This window comes from Juglans microcarpa x Juglans regia, chromosome 3S, assembly GCF_004785595.1.
Source record: "Juglans microcarpa x Juglans regia isolate MS1-56 chromosome 3S, Jm3101_v1.0, whole genome shotgun sequence".
NCBI lineage: Eukaryota > Viridiplantae > Streptophyta > Magnoliopsida > Fagales > Juglandaceae > Juglans > Juglans microcarpa x Juglans regia.
The window spans coordinates 8024921-8046202 of record NC_054599.1 but is presented as its reverse complement, the minus strand read 5'-3'; the positions used below and the strand labels follow the sequence as shown (position 1 = coordinate 8046202).

The window sequence follows — 21282 nt, the reverse complement described above, 5'->3', positions numbered from 1 at the left end:
TATGTTTATAAAGAATGAATAATTTTTTCTTGCAGAATTGATTTTATGAGATGAGTTAAGCTATTAAATTCTTCATTCATTAATTGAAATATGTGTATGAGTAATATTAGATGTAATTCTACATCATATAAATTTCTCACTTATTTAAAAAAAAAAATGGAACATGTTATAAAAAATTTAATTTTTTTATATAACTCTCAAATTTTTCTATTTTTTTAAAAGAAGTATACAAAACTTGCGGGACCATATCACTCATTTTCGTATCAGCGCAATCCTTTTCATGATGTCTTCTTGGCATTTTAGTTTCCTTTTTTTGTCTTCTCTCTTTCCATGCATCCAAACAACAAAAGGTTTAAAACCCTGAACGTTTCTTTCTCGTTCTGATCTGGGTACCCTACTCCATGGTATAAATAAAGGAATAAACAAATAATAGAAAAGAAAATGTCCGGAATATAACCGTTGGGTCCAGCTGTACTTCCACGTCATCCACTGGTCTCCTCGTGGATCGTGATTTCCTTTCTCTCTGACAGACATTGGATTCACCAAAAAACCTGCCTCCTGACGCATGCACCGACTGCTATTCTGTGGTAGCCCTCACCCAGTACTATTCCCTGCATATTAATCTCGGCCGTTCGATGTTCGACAGATTTTACTCTCAACGAGTCAAGACACAAAACCCCGCATCTCTCTCTCCCTCACAAGTAACCACTAAACTGAACTAAACTAATACAAGTAACCACTAAACTGAACTAAACTAAGGTTACGTTTGAATATTAAAGTGACTTAAATTAAGTTGAGTTAAGTTGAAATAATAAAATATTATTAAAATATTATTAAAATATTATTTTTTAATATTATTATTATTTTAAGATTTAAAAAAATTGAATTGTTTATTATATTTTGTGTTGAAATTTGAAAAAATTATAATGATGAACTGAGATGAGTTGAGATGAGTTGATGATCCAAACGAAGCTGACTGTGTTTAAATGTTGAACAGAATTAAGATGAGTTGAGTTGAGTTGAGTTGAGATGATAAAATATTGTTAAAATATTTTTTTAATATTATTATTATTTTAAAATTTAAAAAAGTTGAATTTTTTATTATATTTTATATTAAAATTTAAAAAAATTATAATGATGAGTTGAGAAAGCAAACAAAACCTAAAACTAACTAAAGAATAATGTTAATATGTCTGCTCATTTCGTTGATGTATTTAATTTTTTTAAGATTATGTTTGCATAGTAAGATATTCTCAAGTTTTTTATAAATAATAAAATAATAATAATAATAATAGAATATTGAATAATAATAAATAATAATAATAAATAAATAAAATATAATAATAAAATAATAAATGATAATGAAGTATTCCCAATGTCTAAATTAGATATAAATTTTTTTTTTACTGTTTAAGTAAGTGAAATGGTATTTATTTTGTCTGAACATATTTAAAAAATCATTAGAATAAAAAACAAATGTAATTTACAACGGGACGCACCAAGTGAGCAAATTGAAGTACATAGAAGCACTACCAGAACTAAAACCCTGCTTAGTTCCACAACTTTCGCAAGGACCTCAAAAGGAGCACCCTTTCCTTTTCTCTCTCCGAAACTTTCTTCAGTTTTGTTATTTGTATTTTGAGTTTTTGGGCGGTGTCTGGATATGTTTTATTTTCTGGGTTTGTTTTGAGGCTGGTCTAGTGGATTTGTATAGTTTTGGAGGATTGAATATTACATACTGCGGATTCGATGGCTACTCTCTTGCTCGTATTCCTTCTAGCAGTGTCAGTAGTTTCTGCTGATGAAGGTAAGCTTCTCTACTCCCTATAGTCGCTTCCATTGGGTTATTTCTTTTTCTTTTTGTATCGTTTTCCTTTTTTTATCTGCCCTTTTGTTTTTGTTTTTTATTTTTATCGTTCTGGGTATGTGTTTTCTCTGCTGAAACTGAACTGTTGTTTCTGATTAATCTGTGCTCTCTCAATGGCTTAACTTTTTCTATTATTTATATTAGTGCTAATAGGTCTAATTCCCTTAAACGAGTTTGCAAGCATTATCTATATGCCTCTCACGTTTTTGGGTGAATGCCTGCTAATAATCTTCCTTTTCTTCTTCCAGTTGCGTCCTATTGAGCAGTTTATCTGAATATTACATATTGAAGCTGAACAGTTTTCTTCCTTGGTCTTTAATCATCGACGAGTTTTCGTGAGTGATTTCCGTGGTTTCTTTCTCTTATCGATTCAATCCCTTCGTTGTTAAATGTTCCCCTTTCCTTTTTTCCTCTATTTATCTTCGTTTTCAAATGTCGAAGTATGGAATATTTAGGGAGTGATTTGAACAAAAAGAGCGTTGCAAGTTGTAAAGTGAATAAGTTTTTCTCATCTAACAATTATTATTGTTGGCTTCTTTTGTTTGAGAACGATAGCTATTGATCTGTTCGTCAGAAGACGTCAGAAGACGAAAATAGAATTGAGTTAATTGGGAAGAGAGCGAAAGTATAGACGGGTCTCGCTGTTTATTTTTCTTTCTACTGACCAAAACCAGGGGTGGGGGTGGGGGGCTTCTCTGCAGAAAATCTTTCTCTTTTCTGAAAAATCTCCGATCTTTCCTTAACTCTCATTAATGGGGTATCGGCCTTATTGCTTCCCAGCTCATTTATCAGCGCTTTAACACCTTACACTACATTGTCCTAGCAGGTGCTGTGGGACCAAAACATTCTTTAGTGCTATCTGAATCGGATCCTTAGGCCTGATATAAAAGGGTTTCTATTTTGATTCTCATTCCATAACATATTGCTCGGTTGGTCCAGTATTATAAGTATAAACCCATCAATTCCCTGAGCTCCTCCTCTATCTGAAATTCTTTACATCAATGACTCAGATTTTAACTTTTGCTGACTCAGATTTTAACTTTTGCTGTATTCTAGAAAAATAATGCTATGTAGCATGCTAGCATCCCACTTTCATCTCACTTTATAAATGTAACACTTTCCATCTCCCTTAGATCATCTCTTATTTAGGAAAACAATTTAAAGGTAGATGGACAATGTCACCTTATCATAGTAGGATAAGAGTGGGATGGTGGTGTAGTATGTAAAATTTTCCATTCTAGAACATAAATCAATTCAGGTGGTGGGCACTTTCTGGAGCCCTGCTAGGAGATTTGATGCTTTCATGAGCTTGGGCTCAATGTCTAGTCATTGATATGCATTCAAGTTGTGGAATTATTACACCTCCAGCAAGAGACCATTCTCTGCTCTTAAATAGCATATGATTGTAGAGTTATTTAAAACTAGACTCCTGTCTTTTTTCCCTTTTGTTTTTGTTGTGTTCACAATTGACATTTTATGCATCAAAAATAAGTCACAACTATCGTAAAATAGGTCCAATCTTTCATTCTATGTCCTTAACAGATGAGGGAAAAATAATAAATCCAGAATTCCAGATCCCGTTTGTATGATTAAGTGAATTATTGTCATCCATTTTAGTCAATTTGTAGGATTAAGTAAATTATTTTCATCCATTGTGGTCTTACTTTTGCCAAATAAGTAAACTGTGTTAATGAAAAAAGGTGAATGAATTTTGGTCCCCTGATATTTGTGTTTGTTGTCAACTGGGTCCTTGCTATTCGAAAGTGGCAGATTTGATCCTAAGGTTTGCACTTGTTGTCAATATAGCCTTTTGTCCAAGTCCATTATCCTTTTTCCTGTTAAATGTAATGTATATACACATGTATAGATATGACATCGTGTTAGGAAAAAGCTCCATTAGAAAAAAATTAATATAAAAACTAATGAAACCTTTGACTAGAACTCATGTGTATCATATGACATTAATGGCCAAAAGGTTAAAGCTTTGATTAAAGGATTACACTGACACAAAATACAAAATTCACTGGTCAAACTACCTAATTAGAAATCCAGGGCCAACTTGATAGCAAACCCAAATTCTGAAGGGCCCAAACATATCTTGATCAATGAAAAGAAGCTTTCTAGTTTATAGAGGTATACTACTTATAACTTTTCAAAAAAAGAAAAAAAGAGGTATACTACATATATACTGTTGTTAATAACAAATTACTAAATAACCATGATCAACCTGGGATTAGGACTCACTTTATCTCTAGGACTAAAACTAGCAAAATAAAGTTCTAAATAACTAAGAGAAACTGATTCCCTCTTGTTGCAAAAGAAGATCAACAATGATGCCTGAATTTTATAATGCCTCACGTGTTCTGTGTGTTTTATATATACATAATCATCCTAAACTTTAACTACACTTTGTATAAATAGTCCCCTATGCATAAGTCTGCCACCACATCATCTATACTCCCTCTCAAATAGAACGTCTTTTAGAGTTTACCTAGTGTCACACCTCATCAGCAAGAGCCCAATGCTTACAATTGGATGCAAGCCACATGCTAAGTCTTCTATACCACGGGAGTCCACCATATAGATTTGTGTTTGACACTTGTATTGCTGATACATCAGTTTGGGAAAAGGCACTCCGGCGAGTCCTTAATAAAGTGTGTTGGGGGACACCACTTAGCCTGAAAGTATAATGATGGAAGCCTGGTATGGGTTTGCGACAAACATTATGGGTGAAATTGTGAGAGCCAAGGAAGGCAACTTGGGAAAGGACTCTAGCTAAGTTAGGAGTTATTAGGATTTAATGAAAATTATTTGTTTGTGTTAGGGCATTGCTATTATTTGTATTGGTGTTTTTGGTTTATCATTATTTGAGTTGGAGCCTTCTGCTGCAATATGCGTTTAGAGTTCGGCTGCAATCAATTACACAAGTTTCAGCGTCATCATTTAAAATTTTAGTTTGGGCTCAATTATATTAATCAGTCAGAATTGTGACAACAATCTAATGTAGTCTTGAACTCTCATAATCACACTGTATGCTCTAAAGATTTTCATGTGGGGGTTATTTTATCTGCATTTAGCCCTACATGTTTTTAGTGTTTATAGTTTGTTGTGAAAAATATTGTTTGTTCACATCATGGCTTTTTTGCACAAGTGTCTTATGGTCGTTAACTTTGTTATGCTGAGGATGCAACATATTCTGCTCTCCAAGGAGTTTGAAAGTCTAACCTGCACCCTGCATTGCATTTTCGTAGATGCCTTCATTGGAGTAAATATTGGTACAGACCTCTCCGACATGCCAAGCCCAACTCAGGTGGTGGCCCTTCTTAAAGCTCAGAGTATTAGACATATCAGGCTCTATGATGCTGACCGAGCCATGCTCCTTGCCCTTGCTAACACAGGCATCCTGGTGACTGTTTCTGTTCCAAATGAGCAGCTCCTTGGGATAGGTCAGTCCAATGCCACTGCGGCCAACTGGGTTGCTCGCAATGTCATTGCCCATGTTCCTGCCACCAACATTACAGCGATAGCCGTTGGGTCTGAAGTCTTAACAGCCCTGCCAAATGCTGCTCCAGTGCTAGTCTCTGCATTGAAATTTATCCACTCTGCCCTCGTTGCCTCTAATCTTGATAGCCAAATCAAAGTCTCCACTCCACACTCTTCTTCCATTATCCTTGACTCCTTCCCACCTTCCCAAGCCTTCTTTAACCGTTCATGGGATCCAGTCATGGTTCCCTTGCTCAAGTTTTTGCAATCTACAGGGTCGTACCTTATGCTTAATGTGTATCCATATTACGATTATATGCAATCCAATGGAGTGATCCCATTGGACTATGCACTGTTCCGCCCCCTTCCTCCAAACAAGGAAGCTGTGGATGCCAACACCCTCCTGCATTATACTAATGTCTTTGATGCTGTTGTCGACGCAGCTTATTTTGCAATGTCCTATGCGAATGTCACCAATGTGCCCATTGTAGTTACTGAGTCAGGCTGGCCATCCAAGGGTGACACATCTGAGCCAGATGCAACAGTTGAAAATGCTAACACTTACAACAGTAACTTAATCAGACATGTACTTAACAATACGGGGACTCCTAAGCATCCTGGGATTGCAGTTAGTACTTACATTTATGAGCTTTATAACGAGGATTTGAGACCTAGCTCTGTCTCTGAAAAGAACTGGGGCCTTTTCGATGCAAATGGAGTGCCGATTTATATCTTGCACTTGACTGGTGCGGGTACTGTTTTGGCCAATGACACCACGAACCAAACCTTCTGTGTTGCAAAGAGAGGTGCTGATTCAAAGATGCTTCAGGCAGCATTGGATTGGGCTTGTGGTCCAGGAAAGGTGGATTGTTCCCCTTTGTTACAGGGGCAATCATGTTATGATCCTAATACTGTGGTGGCACATGCAACTTATGCTTTCAATGCATACTTTCAGCATATGGCTAAATCATCTGGGACCTGTGATTTTAAAGGGGTGGCTACCATCACTACAACAGATCCAAGTATGGACTTGGTTATATATATATATATTAGCATTGCTGTTATTGTAGATATTTGAATATGTGAACACTGATGAGCTAACACTGCGAAGCAGCATGTGTGCATCAAGAAGGAAAACTAATGACATCTCCATAGATGGAACCTGGGGCGCACCGCACCCCTGGTTCCATCTATATGGTTTATGAAGTATTCTCACAAATAAACGGATTATTATTTACTAATGTTTGTTGTTTTCCGATTCTTGCAGGTCATGGTTCTTGTAGATTTCCAGGAAGGTATGAATAGAAGTATCAAAATTTATGGTTCTCTGTTCGACTTATGATTGCTAATAAACATCATTATCATCTCCAATGGAACTTGTTTCCTCTTTCATTCCTCGATTACATCCTAACAAATTTGAGATAAAGTATTATGACCATGTATAGTCTACTGACCGTTCTGCCTTTTTTGTTGTGAATCTCTAGTGCTGGAAAAAATGGCACTTCGGTAAATGGCACATCACTGGCTCCATCTTCAAATTCTACAAGCTCGGGCTGCCTCTCACTATATTTCGGTGGTGATGGTTCTTTCACGAACTCTGTGGTCATAGGCGTTTTACTTTTTAGTGTAGTTTTATTGTGAATCTATGCACGTTTGTTTGCAATTCTCAAATGTTGGAATTGTTCAAGACATGCGCTTTTGCAACATACCCAGTTTTGTTCCTCTAAAAGAGGATTTGAAGGGAGTGGCAAGGTGTACCGGAGGTATAGCCGGCAAGTAGGTGATGGTGAGTTGTCTATTGGATTCTGTACAAAAACCAGACCCTCCACCGACGTTGTATTCTTTGAACTGTGATTTCTGATGTGCCCATTTATACTCTTGGTTTAATTCTCGTCATTGATAGTCAAATGTGGGATATATTTTGTTCCCAATACGACATATTAAAAAAAAAAAAATTGTTCCCAAGATTTATAGGTTTTAATTTTTCAAGTTTTGTTTTGGCAACGTTAGTTTATTCCTCTCCTCAACCATGTGGCTGTAACGTAAATCTAAATGGCTTTCAATGGAAGACCATCTTACAGACAAAGTAGCACCAGAGCTATAATCCTGATATCATTCGAACACATACAGGTAGTTCAAATCTCAATCAGGTGCACTTGTGAATGGAGGGGCTGAAATGATAATTAAGATTTGATTTTGGTTATCACCTTCTAAAACTATTTCAATACTGCATATCAAGTGAAGTTCCATACATATCTCTCATGACAAACATCACAAACAAAATCAGAAGAGCTGGAGTGCTTGCATTGCCAATGGGTATGTTGGTTGCAGTAAGGTCTGTTACAGAAATTACACTTAGGAAGCTTCAGCCAGCACTCTGAACACAAGTTGTCTCCACAAGCAGTCTCTTCTATTTCTTCAGATTCCAAGCATCCACCACACTCTTCACACCTCGGAATGCAAAGGTTGCACCCCTTGCAACTGGCCGTCAGCTGTATCAGCTTCTTATTCTTCCTCTTGCATGCCTCTCTCGGGCAGTCGTAAACCATTCTTACATCTTTGCACTTTGGGCAGATATCCACGTCAATCAGAGGCTCACTTTTGTTGCTAAACAAAGATAAGTTCCTGTGGTGAAATAGCATAGGTTGCTGCATCTGCCGAGATAGGTTCATTTGAAGATAAGATCGAAGTATTTCAAGTTCTTCTTTCTCTATGTTGTAGATGCCATTTATCCTGAGGCTCTTTAAGCTGTGATTATGTTCGGATAATGTCTTCACCGCCCTAATGACTCCCCCGGATGTTAAGCCGGTGCAAGCAGGAATGTACAGCTGAATTGGAATGCAAAGTAAGAAAAGAGAAAAGAAAGTACCAATTAAACTCTATTTTCCCATGCTTTGGCAACAGAAGATTGCAACTATTTTAGAAGGAATTTAACACATCTCTGTTTTATAGAAATACTTAAAAAACACATGTTTCATCAAAGAATACTCTATATAGCTTTGGTTTTGAGATTTGATTTGATTTTTCTCTCTCTCCTCTTCAATTTACTCCCAAGGAAAATTGGAAGGTGTTTCTTTCTCAAACTGATAAAACTGCATTGATTCCAACTGAGAGATCTAGATCGGTTCCAGCCGCTTGGAACTGTACCCTCTATCTGTTGCAATTGGCACATAATCACTGAGGTTTGATGAATCAAAATCTTGTTTCTATAAGCAGTGTAGAGAGTATATTCTCCGTACCACCGGTTGTAAAAGAGGAGACGCGTAGAACTTTCATGAGCGATAATGCAATTCCCACCAGATATATCCTATCTAATGTTATCTTTCAACAACCCAAACTAATTGGTCCAAAGCTACAAAGCTGTCCCAAACTATGAATTATTTCATCAATTATAAAGAAGAACAGGCAAATATATTGGAGAATGAAGACATGAGATGTTCATACCTTGTTGATACCATGATTTCTGTCTATGACCGACTGAAGCCCATCATCCGTAATCTTTACACAGTTCATGAGAGCCAAAGTTTTCAGCCTCCCAATCGCTTTTGAAGCGATGTTCTTCAGAATTTCATCAGTCAATCTCAAGTTCAAAGGCCTTTCGACTATGATATTCAGCCATGGCAACACATCCTTGTGCACTGCATCTCTTAGTGACATGCAGACTTCACCCATGGCAAGAAGTTCAAATAAAGGAAGGTAAGCTAAAACAAGGAACAGAGCTTCATGGGGAGGCCCTGGTTTTGTTTCCTGGATCGTGTACTCCTCCCGAGGAATAATACAGAAATTAGACGGCAAAGGATCTTTTGCCTTCTGTATTAACTTCTCCATGGCTTCAGGTTCTCTGTCCTCAATAACCTGAGAGATTTCCATGTTCTTTGTCCAATGGTGCATCAATTCCAATATAAGAACTGGTTTGGAGGAACAAAGGCTTGCATAGGAAGGAAGGAAGGAAGGAAGGAACTTCTTGTATAGGTTAATTTTACTTGGGAAAGAGATCATATAACAAAGACCACAAGTTGAACGTCGACCACTGGGAGAGATATATATGACAAAACTAAAAATAAAACAAGAATAACATCTTGTTTGGATATTGAAATGAGATAAAGATTATCTATGAATATTAATTAAATGATTTGAGTTAAGATGTCTTATGTAATGTTAGAAAAGAAGAGAAAAAAGGTGAATAAAATATTCTAAAGTTGAAATATTGTTAGAATATAATTTATTATTATTATTTTTGTTCTGAGATTTGAAAAAATTGAATTTTTTTTTTGTTTTATTTAGAAATTGGAGAAATTTATAAAGATTAAATGAAAAAGTTGAAAATTTGAAATTGAAAAATATTTGTTTTTATAGTGTTTAAATATTGAGATGAGATAAAATGATTTTGCTATCCAAAAGTTTGCCACTGGTCCTTGCCACTAGCAATAGAGTGGCGGTGTGAGAGTGAAATTTTCACGTGTCAATTTCTAATGGACTAAAATATCCCTTTATTTTTACAATATATTTCATCTCATTTCATCTAATTATTATAAATTTTCTAAATTTTTACATAAAATAAAATAAACAATTTATCTTTTTCAAATTCAAAAATAATAATAATAATATTAAAAAATATATATTCTGACAATATTTTTATTCAGTTTTTAACTTTCTTCTAATCTCATCTCATATCATTTGCGAAAACAAACGAGATTGGGATGAAATGTCTTAAAAGTTCAAATTTAGAAGGGTAAAGATTTAGGAACTGAATTTCCCCTTAAAAGTCAATTTTATAATTTGTGTTTAGTAAGGATGTAACCAGTCTAGTTTGGTCCGGTTTTGGACATATTTTAAAACTGAACCAGTATATATTGGTTTTGAAATTTGAAAAACCAATACCGCACTGGTTATACTCCTAAATTAGTATTTTCAGTTTTACCAATTCGTTCCAGTTTTTTCAATATATTATATAGTATATATAATATGGTATATATATTATAATAGTATTATAGACTATAGTGATATATTATAATATATAATATAGTGATATATTGTAATATATTATAATATATAGTGATATAGTATTAGTATAACTATTAATACAATAGACTATAATGATAATATATAGTTATTTATATAAGATTTTAAAATTTAATACTATAATAATTAGCAATTTATCATATAATATAAAATTATTTTATATATAATTATACGTACTGCACCCGAGTACAGACACGTTGCGAAATCCAGTTATCGGCAAAACTCGGGCCGATAACCGGCCGTGGAACCTGCGAACCCAAAAAAATCTAGTTTGAATGAACAGTACTACATCGTAGATGAATATTTTTTTTAAAGAACTGTCGCTGAAAATCAGGTTGGAGTCAATCCATTGTTGAGTTTGATAAAAAGTTTGTATTATGTCCTGCAACTATTTGTACCAGAGGAATAATTATTTCTCTACATATTGCTGAGTTTGATTAAAAACTTGGGTTTATTTGAATATTTACTTTTCAAAAATTTCTTATTAGGTCAGGTTTGGATAGCGAGTTGAGATAAAATGAGTTGAGAGTTAAATACAATATTATTAGAATATTATTTTTTAATATTATTATTATTTTAAAATTTAAAAAAATTAAATTATTTATTATATTATATGAGAAATTGTAAAAGTTGTAACGATAAAATGATATGAGATGAGATAGGTTGAGAGTGTTTCTCAATCCAAATTAAGCTAATCTTTCTTTTTATGTTTTATAACGATTTGTTGCAATTTATTTGGTACACTGTCTCTCATGCCATACTCATATTTTTTAGCCTAATTAAAACAATTGTTACCCTTCTTTTCTAATGCTACTTGTTTTGATGTGTTAGTGTGGAATTTGATGAAAGCTAATATGTCTTTGGTTTAATCATTTGCTTGGGGTGTGTGGAAATTCAGAAATCAAAGCTTATTTGAGATAACACCCGATTCCCTTGAAGTATGTGTTGATAACTGTATTGAATATGTGGCAAGTTTTAATTTTATCAAGCAGTCTAGAGCAGTGTTGAGAAAAGATTTTTATGTTAAATTGAATTTTGATAGAGCTCTCCTTAGAGAGATTGGAACTGTTGGAGTGGTTACAATTCATCGGGATGATAAAGGGGTTGTTTTGTTTGCTTTAAGTAGGAAGGAAGTTGGAAATTTTTCAGTGGATGACATTGAAGCCTTAGCAACATTAAGAGGTCTACAGATAATTCTTCACATGGGGTTTTCATGGTTACAATTGGATGGGGATTCTTTGACTGTTGTTTAAGCTATAAATTCCCAGGATATTAATTTTACCTCATAGGGGCCTTTGATCATGGAGATTCAGCGTATTCTTCACTGTTTTCAGATGGTTGATGTCATTCATATGGAAATACAAAGGTAATGAAGCAGCACACCTACTAGCTCAACATGCCAAATGGATTGCGGACATGACTCAATGGTGGGACTCTTATCCGGATTTTATTTCCAGTAGGGTGCTTATGGATTCTGATTTGATGTATTTGTTTGTTGGCTACTCAGATTTGGGAAGGACTATGAATTTTCTTATGTTGGTTGATCTATGAATGAATCCAGTTTTTTTTTTTTTTTTTTAAATCAATATTACTCTTGGGTCAATTATACTTTGCACTCTGTAAAGAACTAACATTATTTTGTTAAGTGTTTTTAAAGTACCACCTTTTTCATCTTGCACTATCAAACTTCAGTTCGTATAAATTACACATTTCAACAAATCTTTAGCATTAAAACAGATGGAAGGTCTTGGACGTAAAGTAACCAAAAAGGCTCTACTTAGATAGTCCTTCGGACACTTTGATACTCTCATCCAATCAAAAAATGACATATCACTAAAATTTAGTACTTACAGAAACAACAAAAATGCTAGGGACAACCGCCCCTGCATCCCCGCCGCGGAACCGGCTGAAGCGCGTCTGCAGCTAATATTAAAAAAAAAAAAAAATGGAAGTAGGATGGAAGTACCAAGCCATCTGTGCTCTTGGATTATCTAATAATTTTTGGCATTCGAAAAATAACTTTACCATTTTCCATAAAACATTATGCTGTTAGCAAAGTCTGTAGGACATAATGAACATCAAACTATCACTCTTTTATGCTTGTAATATAAGGAAAGTCATCGATACAGAAATGAAAAACTAGAAGAGATAATACAGCCGTTATGAATTTTACATGTAAATTGAGAGTGGAAATATTTATAAACCATAGAGTTGGATGCATTTCAATTTTAAAGGCTTTCAATGGTCTAAAGGCTCAACAGTAGTCCTGAAGAGAAGGATGTAAACCTTGTCAATTGAAAAATACAAGAAGCACCCCGAGGAATGTGTGACGTATGAGCCAAAGCTGGTTCCTACAATGCAGTGCCAAGCTAGACCATACGAAGAATCAAATTCCTGACAAGTAATTTAAAAATATCATCAGTTGGCTGCATGTGAAAGGTTTTGAAGGAGAGAAATACACAAAACTAGCCATATTGTATTCATGAAATTTTCTCTTGTCATATAGTCATGCATGGGCAGCGAGTTCCTGGAACTCATCCATAGTATGTCTACTAGAATAGTTAGAGGCCTATCTCCCCTTGTTCCAGCTAAATTCGTTTGAACACTAATTTACCTTATAACCTGCTCTAGAGAGGAAGAAAGTAAAATCGTATTCAGCTCAATTACCATATGTATCAATCTTCTGTTGCATAATCACTGTATGCAGTTACAATTATTATCTCCAAGCATTCTATTTGGAGAGGTAGGAGTCAAAGTTGTATTTGTTACAGTGGTTTTCTGTGCCTTTTGGCTATGAACAAGGATTGTTTATGTTAGAGGGCATCATTTTAGTAATTATACCTGTCAAATGCAACTTAAAGTAAATATAAAGGCTACAGCAAGATAGTAGTGAAAGATTTTGAACATACCATCATTTTTCTCTTTTTCTCTTCTCCCTCTAAATCCTAAAATTTGCAAGGTTTCAGAGCAAGGTTGCTAGGTCCCTCTCCTTCAATAATCTTTTTCGATATTCTACCTTTCATTCTTCCATTGGATAACAAGTGTTGATGGTCGTGAGAGGATGGCTGGTTGGTATGTTAACGACTACGATGTTGCTATTTCATGACTGCTAAGGGTTGGTAGTGGTCAACAGCTCGGCTATGGTGGTTGGTGGTGCAGCAGTGCCACCAAGCATGGCGGTTGTTTTTGCGGCATTTCTGTCACAGTGACATTTTTAGTTGTTTCCATTGCAACTAGCATGGGTTGCCAACATGAGTTCTTTGTCATCTGTGCTGGCCATTGAGTTCTTTGCCATCAGAGATCACCAATGGCACCACTACACGCCAGCAGAGTTGAAGAAAGAGGGCTTTTTGGTAGTTGGGCTTGTGTGTCTCTCTCTCAGGTCCAGTGTCCTCAGACAGGTTTAAGATTTGACTCCTATCCAGAATAACAGCTATTTACAAGGGAATATGGTAATCCTTATCTGCGACTGACATATTCATATTCTTGTATAAAGTTATCTGGTTTAAGCTACGACCTGACTCACTTGATTCAGGTCAACCCAAGTTGATCCATTAATGAAGACTCAATCGACTTGATCTGGGTCGATCCAATTTGGCCCTCACTCTACCCGATTTAGCAATTCTACTTTGGAACACACTCACCTCAGACCGACATTTTCCGAAACAAATCTTATACAGACTGATTCAATCCTGTATGTTCAGGTACACACCAGTACAAACCAGTTCAGGGAACATAACATAATAATGCTAAAGTCTCGTCTCTAATTTTGTCTAGCATTGAACCTAATATCAGTTTTAGTTTTATTGTAGTAAGTATACCCTATGAGGTAACTGTCTAATGTAACCTTAAGTATATGTAATGCAATAGTAAGAATGAAATGCAGGATTTTGAAGTATCCATCATTTCCCTCTTCCCCATTCTTCTTCTCTTGAAGCTCTAAAAATATACAGTCTGCAATATGCTAACTTGTAGTTGCTACCAGTAACATGTAATTGCTACCAGTAACATCGTCAATTAGGCCACATAATTAGGATCCAATTCAAAGCTAACTTGTAGTAAACCAAGCCTGATCTAAGTTTTAAACTCACCAACCTAGCCCGAGTCAAGGTCCATCTCATTTAACTACATGAGAGAGTTTACAAATACACAGATGGACAAACCTTTTTGTCAGTACCAAACCTGGGTTAGAGAATATACATGTTAGACTGTACTGTACTATTCCTAAGACAGAATTTCAGCCACTTACACATTCATGCACAAGATACCAGTTCCATATTTGAAAAACAAAATGAAGAGACAGGAATAGTTATGGTCATAGCATCGTAGGTCACTGTTTCGATAGACATCAATCCAATGAAGTTTGAGCCAAGAATCTACAAATAAACCAAGATTAAGTTTATTATTTTCAAATATGTAATGATCCTTGAAACTACCAAAAACCTGAGACATGCAGGACTATTATTATGGTGTGTAATAAACTCATACATACTTCCCATTTCTAAATTCTATTTTCAGGTATTAAATTGGCCGTCGAAAGCCTTTCTTTTTTTTCTTTCTTTTTCTTTTTCTTTTCTTTTTACAATGACACTATACCAATGGAACGCTTTTCTACTCACTCCAGCACAAGCAACACATTGTAACAACTAACAGGTCAGCTAACTTGAAATTTGGCCAATTTGTCTATTCTCAAACCCATATATTGTTTGAATTCTAGCTTCACCTGAGTATTTAATAAATAGTTCTGACTTAATGGCTTGAATAAAAAATATAAAACCATATACCTGACAAGAGCAGATCATAAACCCAAGCAAATAGATGCGGTTTAAGGTAAGCCAGAGAGGCCTATTTTTATGCAATAAGATGATGGATCACAACATTGACAATGCTATTATAGATGATGGATCACAACATTGACAATGCTATTATGACATTCTGCTGAAACCAACAAGACTATGTATATTGTGCTGAGTGATTCCATGCGAGGAAGTGAGATGGAATATTATGTGTGATAAACATGCTGTGGATGCAAGATCATAGTTTTTTCACCAGGAAAAGGAGAAACATTTGTTGATTTGAGATTACCATGGAGAAAAAGAACAGCAGGAAAAGACAAGTATTGTAATGGAACTACTTACCGATAAAAAAAAAGTATTGTAATGGAACTACTATAGGCTACAATTCTTAATGCAAGTCTCATCAACCTAGGAGAAGAAAAAATGACTAGTCAGGGCCAAATATAACGTGCAGCAGTCCTCAAGTCGCAGCTGTGTGGAAGATGGGTCCTATCTGCCTCATTTGGTGCATTTGGATGGAAATGAATGACAGAGTCTTTGAGGATCGTTAAAGGACATTGGAGGAGCTCAAAACCCTTTTTTTGTTACCAATACTCTATCTTAGACTGCATCCATAGACTTTAATTGGCTAAATTTACGTGACTTTCTTGAATCTTTATCTTCTTCTAAATAGGCGTTTATTTTGTATAATTCATGTGTACTTGAGTTGTGCCTCTTGTGCATTTTAATAATTCTGGGCCTAACCATGTGCCAATGTTGAGCTTTCTCATTCAGACTTCAGACACTACAAACTAGAGCAATATATTTGTTAAACCAATGGTATATTAATGTGCTCAAAGAAAGCCCAGATATATATATATATATATATATATTCATTTGTCTTAATTTTGAGTCTTGACCTTGAAACTCTAACCTTAGCTTTAAACATCCAAACAGCAATCTAGCCTGACAGGGAAAAGAAAGAAAGAAATATCTTTGCCATCTTCTCTTTCATCACATATGGCAACAGATATCTCTCTTGCTACATCTCTTGTATTTGTTTGACTTTGATACAAACAAAATTAAAACGTTGCCACCACATACAGACTGTCTAATTACAGGCAAACCAGTTCTTCATTTGGATGGAAAGTTCATGTTTTTTTAACCAATAAAGCCTAATGATTGGTTAACAAAGCATGAACTTTCTAATTTAAGAAACATTATTTTAAGAGGCTGGACAAACTCGAACATGAACAACTTAAAACTAATAATCTGACATGATTAGTTAAAAGAAATATTCCAACAAATTCCACCTGAAATTATACTTCCAAAAAAAATTCTACCCAAAATGACAAATGGGTTTTAATATTTTGACTGTCCATCCAAAACACATGTCAAAAGTACAATCTAAAGGGATCGCAGACTAATTTTCATCCTCCAAACGAAATTTCAGATTAAATTCAGATTAAGTTGTCACAAGTAACCTAATGGGCTAACAGCATTGGGGTTAACACACTCTGAATGTTGAAAAGTAGTAATTCAGACAGTCCATTTGAGACTCTTTTTTTTGAAGATTGAACCACTCCACGGCAGAGCCCTTAGGACTCACCCATGGAACCTAAACCCTCGGGGAGACTAGCATAGCAATCCACCGCCATGGCCTCCCACTTAAATCGTAGTTTGATCCCAAGAAGAATCGAACCTGTGACATGGGGCTCATGTACACAAGTTTGCCCTTACCACTTGGGCTACCCACGTGTGATATGGGGCTCAGTCCATTTGAGCTTTACACTAACAAATGAAGATCATGGCAAGTGAAATTTAAGTCATGTCTTTTTTTATCTTTCTTTGGTAGTTTAATATGAAATAACTATATGAAGAAAAAGTTTCATATGAAATAACTGATCGATTGGACAACTATCTTGCTCAGTACTCTGCTTGTCTAAATTCAACTGCAAAATCCAAATAACTAAATTCAAATGTGTAAAAGTGTGAGATATTTCAGACATGTTTTCAGCTTAATCCAGTTAACAGCTAGACCGCCAAGTGCATGTTACTGCACTCTATAAGCATTACGTTAAAAGAAAGTTACAATTAAAAATAAATTTACTCCATTTGATGTTGCAAAACAAATGAAGTATATCAATCTTCCCGAGAGTGAACAACGAGTCATTGATGTTTGTACTCAATATAATAACTACAAACGAATGAACAAATGATTTTTAGCTCAAGCTAACACAATTAGCATTTGTACCATCTGTACATATGATGTCAATAGAAATCCTTGTCGAAACAAAATTAGAATCCAGATACAAAATCTAATCCAACACTGACAAGATCGACACCAGAAAGATTGAAACATTACATTTTTTTTTTTTACATATAAGTGGAAAGATCGAAACATTCGCAGCTCAATCTGACACTACGAAGCAAAGCCTTCACACACACACACACACACACACAAAAAAAAGATATATTTCAAATCTTCAGCACCAACCAAGACAAAAGATATGCATACTGGACCACCTGTGTGTGGCCCTTTACCCTAAACACTCTAATTGACAACCAAAATTAATTGCTTTTAGGGGTGAACCAAAATCTCCGCATCAAAATTAAATCATTTTACACAAAATTAAATACATTCAACTCGAGAAAGACTAAGAAAGATAGAGCAAGATCACCTGCACACTAAATTTGACCACTACCCATTAATCCGAACACTCCAAAAAAAAAATGAAACCCAAAAATACAACCTAAAACTCCTAGTAAGACAGTAACATTTACCTTCTTAAGTGCGAGGGCGAGGCGTTTACTGTCAAGCTTGCCGGGCATGGAGTCGAGTTGGTCACGTGCGCAGCTAAAGGCACGGTTCTGCAAAGGAAGGGGCATGTCAGAGGCTCTGACACGCACGTTGAGACAGTCATGCTGCTCTTGCTGTTCAATCGCTTTCTTCTTCTTAATCAAACTGTCGAGGAACTTGCTCCTCCTCTCCAGCTCTTCCTCTGCTCCATCCATTTGTTTCCTTTTCACTTGTTCACTCTCTCATTACTCAGAGGAGTAAGGCTGTATTCTCTCCAATCCGCGGCTAGTGTTTCATTTCTATGAAATGGAGAGAGAGAGGGGAAAAAGATGGGAGACTGGGACAGAGAAGGAAGGTGCGGAATGTAGTACTGTTCATGGGCTTCTTCTATCCTTCTCTTTAATTCTGCGTTGATGCGATCATCGTTCTTCCGTATGGAGTACAGTGCGAGATGGGTAGAGGCGACAAATTTTACCTATATGCTGAACAAAAACGGTCGATATTCTTTGTTAACTCCGTGATTGCCTCCGTCGTTTTTTTATTATAAAATAATTATTTAATCAATCACATTAATAAAATATCTAAAGAATATATAAATGTGACGGTATATAACAAAACTCTATAATAAAATTAGAGGGAAGTGACCGACCAAAAAAATAATAATGTTACATACAATTATAGAATATAATTATTGTGTAATCATTTTAAAAAAGAATAGAAATTATTATTAAAAAATTATTATTTTTTTATATTAGTCTCTATTTATTTATTTTTTAAAAAAAATTACGTAATATTTATGTATTTTAAAAATATTATTTCTCCTAAAAAAAAAGTCTAAAAGACTAACCAGTTTGAATTAAACGATCATCTTAACTTATCTCATTAATATTTATTATTATTTATAAATTTTAATTTATAAATCTCATTATCCTTTACAAACTATATTAAGTTTCAATCTTTGAATATATGTGCCAGAACTTCTATAATGTTTTTTACTCGGACAGCCGACCCCTACACGCCACACGGTACACACCCTAAAAAAGGTGTTCATTTATGCATGAATCCATCGGCTAATACGACGTACGCGGTGAAAAGCAAATAGACCATCCAATAGGAGATTGACACATCAGCTTTTAATCATTTTCTCGAGTTGAGTGCTTACACCAGATCAAAGCTCTCACCACACAGCTCTGCCGCACCGCAGTCCAAGTTAATTTTTTGGCCAACTCCCCCAGTTGGGCCTCAATATGTGGAGTTTAGTTGTATTTGTGCCAGATTTAATGATTTAATTCTGTAAGAACTCGTTTGTGATTTTTGTATAGATTCTCAATGAGCCAATGTGCCATGGAGTTGAGGCTTAGGCCAATAGCCCAAGTTGAAGTGATCATGGAGAAACCTCATGAGGGTCTCGGGACAAATCCTCATAAAATTTTTTTATCCTTATGTGGTTAGTGTGTGGGAAAGAGGGAGATTGTTCAGAAAAAGGGAAAAAAGAGAGAAAAATAAAAGGAAGAAGAAAGAGAAAAATGAAACAAAAAGAAAATTGTCATCAAATCTGTGTAAGTAGTGAAAGAACTGAAAAAGTGTTCTGGAAAACTTACCAGCAACAGAGTATATTTTGTTATATTTATGTACGTTGCTGTTACATGTAGATAAAGATAATTTACAAGTTTGTTATAAAAGATAGACAAAAGAAGATAAGCCAGCTAACAGATTACATAAATCAAATAACCAAGCCGTGAAGATCCTGGAGACTGAACATATCGGTTTATCTTGTTTGATCTTTATCTTAACCAACTGAATCTGCTAGCACATGAGCAGAGTGATCCTTATCCTTAATATTCCCCCGCAAACTGAAAAGGAGGTCACAAACCGACAGTTTGGCACGTAGAAAACAAAAGCGATCAACAGTATGACCCTTAATAAAAATATCAGCAGGTTGAAAAGTAGTGGGAATATGCTCCACTTGAATGTCTCGTTTTGCCACCTTTTTACGCACAAAGTGGTAATCCACTTCAATATGTTTAGATCGCACATGGAAAATAGGATTAGAAGCAAGAGCAAGTGCACTAATATTATCACACCAAATGACAAGAGGGGAATCAAGAGAAACCTGTAACTCGCTTAAGAGCATATGCAACCAATATACTTCAGCCGTAACCAAGGCTAAACACCTATATTCGGCCTCAGTACTAGATTTAGAAACCACAGGTTGTTTCTAGGCGGACCAAGAGATGAGATTAGGACCAATATAGACTCCATAACCACACGTCGATCTTCTGTCGTCAGGGTCACCAGCCCAGTCGGAGTCACAATAGGCATTGATTGAAAAGGGACCAGATTTATAGAGGAAACCATAATCAAGAGTATTCTTTAAATAGCACAACACTCGTTTAGCCGTTGTCCAGTGTGCAGTAGTCGGTGCCTGCATGTGTTGGCATAGTTGATTCACTGAATAGGCTCTATCTGGACGTGTAAGAGTAACATATTGTAATGCACCCACAGTATGGCGATATTCTGAAGGATCGAAAAGTGTCTCACCGGCAAATTTGGATAATTTGGATCCGGAAACACAAGGAGCACGATAGGGACGAATGCCAAAAAGTTTAACTCATTCTAGAAGATTAATAATATACCTTGTCTGATGAAGATGAAGACCTGAGGAATCACGAGCAGCTTCAATTCCAAAAAATAGGATAGCTAACAAGATCTTTCATAGAAAAATCCAACTGCAGCTTGGATATTAGAGAAGATACAAATGATCGATCATTAGTGGTCACAAGTATATCGTCCATGTATACTAGCAAGAAAACATGCACTGAATCATGGTGATAAGTGAACAAAGAAGGGTCAACTTGAGAACTTTGGAAGCCTAGAGACAAGAGTACAGTTGACAACCTGTTGAACCAAGCGCGAGGGGCTTGTTTTAAACCATAGAGGGACTTATGAAGCTTGCAAACAAAGTCAGGATGCTCAGGGTCCTCAAATCCCTATGGTTGAGCCATATACACCTCTTCTTCCAAAATACCATGGAGAAAGGCATTAGAAACATCAAGTTACCGAATATCCCAGTTGAAAGAAACAACAAGAGCAAGGACCATACGGACAATATAAGGTTTTATAACTGGGCTGAAGGTTTCATGAAAATCCAGACCATTACGCTGGAGATAGCCAACAACAACCGTGCTTTAAGCCGTTCAATACTCCCATCAGGTCTGCGTTTGCATTTAAAAACCCATTTGTTAGGAACAACATTCTTACCAGGGGACGTGAACATAAAGTCTAGGTGGCATTCCTCAGTAAAGCCTGAAATTCACTCTCCATTGCCGCACACC

At 35.6% G+C, this 21282-nt stretch overlaps 3 protein-coding genes across 4 annotated transcripts; 1 reads left to right on the top strand and 2 right to left on the bottom strand.

Annotated features, from left to right (window-relative positions):
* Nucleotides 1–1512: 1512 nt before the first annotated feature.
* On the top strand, nucleotides 1513–7237 carry LOC121257895 (glucan endo-1,3-beta-glucosidase 3). 2 transcript variants are annotated; one of them, XM_041159159.1, is made up of 4 exons: nucleotides 1513–1807; nucleotides 5119–6372; nucleotides 6618–6645; nucleotides 6835–7237. In XM_041159159.1, the coding sequence occupies exons 1-4, from the start codon at nucleotides 1750–1752 to the stop codon at nucleotides 6989–6991; spliced, it is 1497 nt and encodes a 498-aa protein (XP_041015093.1). In that variant the 5' UTR covers nucleotides 1513–1749; the 3' UTR covers nucleotides 6992–7237. The 2 variants fall into 2 exon arrangements, with proteins under 2 accessions (XP_041015093.1, XP_041015094.1); XM_041159160.1 differs by lacking the exon at nucleotides 1513–1807 and adding an exon at nucleotides 2055–2202.
* Nucleotides 7238–7527: 290 nt separating this feature from the next.
* Nucleotides 7528–9375, bottom strand: LOC121257896 (F-box protein SKIP28). Its single transcript, XM_041159161.1, has 2 exons — nucleotides 8795–9375; nucleotides 7528–8178 (listed from the first exon to the last, which is right to left on the bottom strand). The coding sequence occupies exons 1-2, from the start codon at nucleotides 9347–9349 to the stop codon at nucleotides 7585–7587; spliced, it is 1149 nt and encodes a 382-aa protein (XP_041015095.1). The 5' UTR covers nucleotides 9350–9375; the 3' UTR covers nucleotides 7528–7584.
* A 3072-nt stretch (nucleotides 9376–12447) lies between these two features.
* LOC121258490 (dynein light chain 1, cytoplasmic-like) lies at nucleotides 12448–18398 on the bottom strand. Its single transcript, XM_041160015.1, has 2 exons — nucleotides 17932–18398; nucleotides 12448–12766 (listed from the first exon to the last, which is right to left on the bottom strand). The coding sequence occupies exons 1-2, from the start codon at nucleotides 18160–18162 to the stop codon at nucleotides 12611–12613; spliced, it is 387 nt and encodes a 128-aa protein (XP_041015949.1). The 5' UTR covers nucleotides 18163–18398; the 3' UTR covers nucleotides 12448–12610.
* Between the last annotated feature and the right edge of the window lie 2884 nt (nucleotides 18399–21282).

Bases quoted from the DNA above. Each gene is read 5' to 3' on its own strand.
- LOC121257895 (XM_041159159.1), top strand. From the start codon at position 1,750: ATGGCTACTCTCTTGCTCGTATTCCTTCTAGCAGTGTCAGTAGTTTCT. The intron at 1,808-5,118 runs GTAAGCTTCTCT...GCATTTTCGTAG, and splicing joins AGTAGTTTCTGCTGATGAAG to ATGCCTTCATTGGAGTAAAT. The intron at 6,646-6,834 runs GTATGAATAGAA...GTGAATCTCTAG, and splicing joins TCTTGTAGATTTCCAGGAAG to TGCTGGAAAAAATGGCACTT.
- LOC121257896 (XM_041159161.1), bottom strand. From the start codon at position 9,349: ATGATCTCTTTCCCAAGTAAAATTAACCTATACAAGAAGTTCCTTCCT. The intron at 8,179-8,794 runs GTATGAACATCT...ATTCCAATTCAG, and splicing joins GAAATCATGGTATCAACAAG to CTGTACATTCCTGCTTGCAC.
- LOC121258490 (XM_041160015.1), bottom strand. From the start codon at position 18,162: ATGGATGGAGCAGAGGAAGAGCTGGAGAGGAGGAGCAAGTTCCTCGAC. The intron at 12,767-17,931 runs GTAAATGTTACT...ATTACTTGTCAG, and splicing joins TCGCCCTCGCACTTAAGAAG to GAATTTGATTCTTCGTATGG.